At 45.0% G+C, this 4,625-nt stretch overlaps 1 protein-coding gene across 1 annotated transcript in view; it reads right to left on the minus strand.

Moving 5' to 3' along the window:
* The window catches only part of LOC119354923 (3-oxoacyl-[acyl-carrier-protein] reductase 4-like), a 5,754-nt gene extending 4,232 nt beyond the window's left edge, over positions 1-1,522 (minus strand). The window contains exons 1-2 of the mRNA XM_037621690.1: positions 1,351-1,522; positions 74-216 (exon numbers count right to left, since the gene is read on the minus strand). Of these exons, the coding sequence (XP_037477587.1) occupies positions 74-216; positions 1,351-1,522 (315 nt within the window). The remainder of the gene's footprint in view (positions 1-73; positions 217-1,350) is intronic.
* Between the last annotated feature and the right edge of the window lie 3,103 nt (positions 1,523-4,625).

Below are 4,625 nucleotides of genomic sequence, written 5' to 3' on the forward strand. Positions count from 1 at the left end.
GGCAGGGACACACAAGGAAACCAACTCTTTCTGCACATACCGAATGAATATCTAAGACAGCGAAGTAGCTCACCTTGCAGCCAGCTTTTCCAAGAGCCAATGCAACGGCTTTTCCAATCCCTCTGGAAGCACCCGTAACAACAACAACTGGAGCTTCCAGCTCTGTAGCATCTTGCACAACTGCTTGTTCAACAGCAGCAACGTGGGTGCGCACACCTACAGATACATTTGATTAGTACTGCAAAATGTACAGACAAAGAAGTTCCCAACACAGAATTTAGGCCTGAATTTACACCTGCAGGAGTGCTTAGAGAGAGACCTCCAATGCTAGCAATGTTATAATGGTGCTTAAATTGTTCAACCATTTACTCCCTCTGTAAACAAATGTAGGACATTTTTGCAGTTTAATTTAAACTGCAAAAACATCCTACATTTGTGTAGGAGGGAGTACTTAAGCTTAACACTCAGTCAAGAGACAAAACAAAGTGGAGCACTACATAGACAGTAAAATCATCTGGTGCATCTGACATTGCATAAACCCAGAATTTTTTTTATTTTAAGTAAGCAACATACCCAAACACCTCCATTACATGCTCTAAGAGCATCCACTATGGGTAGGAGAGAGAAGATTTTAAATCACCGTATGATGTAAAAGTGGTGCCCTAAACGGCCTTTTTTCATCACGGCTGCGTTTTTGCATATTCATCATCTGTTGGAGCGGCATTTTTGGCACAAAGTGGCCTAAAAGGCCGTTTTTCATGTGGCCCTGCGTTTTTACAACAGCCGTAGCAGCGTTGCAAATATGCAGCAGCACAAGACAAAATTTAGGCTTGCCTAAAAAAAATTGCAACAACGTTACATATACAGCAGCTATTGGAGCAGGCTTTTTGGGCCCAAAGTGGCGTAAACACCGTTTTTACAACACGGCGGAGTTTTTTCATCATCTGCTGGAGATGCTCACCACATGACATATGTGGTAAGCTCTCTAAAACCCCAATATGTCAAGTCAGCTCATATAAGTTAAAGGTGTGGCTACGTGTCTCTCCTAGTAAAAAAAATCTGCCGGAGATGCTCTAATAGCATATTTTCAACCCTGATCTCACTCCTACAAGAGTACCATTTCTCACAAAATTTAAACGGGGACACTTGATAAAGCTTAACGACGCACAACAGTAGTGTTTGCTCCCAGTGCTCATGGACTCGTATTAGATCCTCCCCAAATTTCACGAGCAAACATGTTTACATCCCCGCGCTAGATTGCTCACTGCGCCACGCTACAACAGCTAGATCTCAGACCCCGAGTGGCCTAACCAAACCAGCGCGACGACGACCGAAGAGAAGGGCCGTTACCGGAGGAGAAGCCGGCGGCGGCTGCCCGGAGGCGGTCGGATCGGAGCGCGGACGGACGGGCGGCGGCCCCGCCGAAGGAGACGAAGCCCCGGCGCGCCGCGGACGAGGCGGCGCGAGGCAAGGGGGCGGTGACCGCCGGGGAGGCGACGGCGGCTGCGGTGGCGGCGGCCATGAGGTGGCGTAGGGAGGCGGAGGCGGAGGAGAGGCGGTAAGCCAGAGGGGGCAGCGTGGCGTGCGAGGAGGAAGGGGGTTATTTGTAGCGGCGGGTGGGGAAGCGGCGGCTTTGGGGCTTTGGAAGCTCAAGCAAGAGCGACGAGCACGGCGGGCGCGTCGCAGTCTGGCGGAGCGCACGAGGAAGAAGGGTACAAGGGCGTCGGGCTAACCGATGAACGGCTCTCCTGCGTCACCGTCATGGCTTCAACTCTTATACAGTACTTCTTCTTAAAAAAACTCTTATACACTACTATGGTATATTTAGGGGTACCGAAAATTAGTTGCTAAAATTTTACTCCATCCGTCCCACAATATGAGCGCTAAAATATTATGGGGCGAAGGGAATAGTTGAGATTTATGTCTTTGATCAATTTAGGCTAGAAAATATATTAGAATTGGTAAGTAAACGTTGGCTCGTTAGAAAGTTGGTCTTTATTCAAACAAAGGTCAATCTTTTGGATAACTACAGATATACATGATGCACTGCATCAATGGGACAAGGAGGTTCTTAAGGGGCTGAGGACCAGGCTGCGAGAGCTACAGAAAAAATTAAATGAAGTGTTATCAGGTCCATTGACAGATGATGCAATGGTTAGGCAGCATGAATTACATATGCAGATTGAAAATCTTCTTGAACGGGAGGAAATTTATTGGCTCCAACTGGTCGGGCTGATTGGCTCACTAGAGGAGATCGAAACACGGACTTCTTTCATAGAGCAGCAAATGGACGGCGCAAGATTTTTTTTATTAAGCGCCTAAAAAGAGATAATGGCGGTCAAAACACATACTGGAGAATACTTCTCAGCTTTGTTTACCTCAGGGGTACTAGAACCAGATATAAATGTCATTGAGAAGGTTAAACCACGTGTGTCTGATGCAATGGATGATGATCTCAATAAACCGTATACACGAGAGGAAGTGAAGAAAGCTATGTTTAACATTGGTGATCTGAAAGCACCCAGTCCGGATGGCCTGCATGCTATTTTTTACAAGTGGTTTTGTCACATTATAGGGGAGGACTTGATTGATGAAGTGTTGCTAGCAGTGAACTCAAGAAAGATCCCAGATGGATGGAATAATATTATCATTGTGCTTATTCCTAAGGTAGAGAGTCTGGATGTTATTACATAATTTGGGCCAATTAGCTTATGTAACATAATATACAAAGTGATCTCAAAGCTCCTTGCTAACCGGCTGAAATATATCTTGACGAAAATTATATCACCAAACCAGAGTGCGTTTGTGCCAGGGCGCCTCATCACGGACAATTTCTTGGTGGCTTTTGAATCATACCATGCAATCAAGAGGAAGAACACCGGTAAATATGGTACTTGTGCGGTGAAGCTTGATATGCATAAGGCGTATGATAGAGTGCAATGGAATTTCTTGGAGAAGATTTTATTACGTCTAGGGTTCACTGCTAATTGGGTGGCCCTGATTATGGAGTGTGTTAGATCAATAAAATACTAGGTACGGGTGAATAATGAATTAATTAACTTATTTGTTCCTTTTAGGGGGCTCGGACAGGGGGATCCATTGTCTCCGTATTTATTCTTGCTTTGTGCCGAGGGTCTTTCCAGCTTGATTGTGCATGAAGAAGAGGCTGGTAATTTGATGGGATTCAAGGTGTGTCGGGACACCCCGTCGGTCTCACATGTACTTTTCGCCGATGACTCTCTTATCTTGATGAGGGAGGATGCTGCTAACGCTATCAGCCTACGACGAGCCCTTGATGATTATTGTATGGCTTCAGGACAGTTGATGAGTGAGGCGAAATCAAGCATTTTCTTCAGCCCTTGTACACCGGTTGAGACTAGAGTTGAGGTGTGCGCTACCCTGAATATCATGGCGGAGGCAATCACGGACAAATACTTGGGGCTGCCCCCTATCGTGGGTGTTGATAGATCATATTGTTTTTAGCATATCATTGATAGAGTGCTTAGCAGAATCCGAGGTTGGAAGGAAAAATGCTATCTTTTGGTGGTAGGGAGGTATTACTCAAGGCAATGATACAGGCTATTCCTTCCTATGCCATGTGAGTTTTTAAGTTACCTAAACAGATATGCAATAGTATTACCACGACAATGTCTAAGCATTGATGGGGAGATGAGGACCTGAAAAAACACATGCATTGGTTTGCATGGTGGAAAATGTGTGTGTGTGCCTAAGGAGAGGGGCGGCATGGGCTTCGGAGATTTGCATTGTTCTACTTTGGCCCTTTTGGCTAAGCAGTGTTGGAGATTGTTAAGTGAACCAGATTCTTTATGTGCTAGAGTTCTAAAGGCCAAATATTTCCCTCATGAAGACCTCCTCAACTGTAGTCTAAAGAAAGGGAGCTCATACACATGGAAGAGTCCGTGGAGTGGTATTCAAACTTTCAAGCGAGGACATATTTGGAGAGTAGGAGATGGTTCTCAAATTAAGATATGAGAAGATCCATGGATACCGAGCAGTCCTACACGAAAAGTTATGACATCGAGAGGTAACATTTTGATTACAAGAGTTTCTGAACTCATTGATGTTGAAAATAGGACGTGGGATGAACAACTAAATGATATATTTTGGCCTATTGATGTGTAACGAATTATGAACATCCCTTTGGTAGTGGGTATGATGGGTGATTTTGTCTCATGGCACTTTAACAGAAGTGGGATTTTTTCTATTAGATCGGCTTACCATGAAGAATGGGAGCACTAGTATGGATGAAAGTTGAGAATGACAAACTCAGTTCAAGCCTCAAGTACTAGTCCAGTCTGGCGAACCATTTGGAAATTGTGTGTGTCGGCAAAAATAAAAATCCATGTGTCGAGAGCTTTGCTTGGAGCCATTCCCTATTACGGAGTCCTTGCAAATAGGCATATGATAACTAGTTCCCAATGCCCGCTTTGTACATCCGACTATGAGAGCATTAGGCATGCTTTGTTTCTGTGCCCAAGAGTGCAAGAAATATGGCAAATTCTAGGTCTGGGACCCTTGATCAATGAGGTATGTACATCTGAAACGGAAGGGGGATCTGTGCTGGCGGATATGCTACTGTCCAGGAATCAAATTCATTCGTTGGT

The sequence above is a fragment of the Triticum dicoccoides genome, chromosome 2A (assembly GCF_002162155.2).
Source record: "Triticum dicoccoides isolate Atlit2015 ecotype Zavitan chromosome 2A, WEW_v2.0, whole genome shotgun sequence".
Lineage (NCBI taxonomy): Eukaryota > Viridiplantae > Streptophyta > Magnoliopsida > Poales > Poaceae > Triticum > Triticum dicoccoides.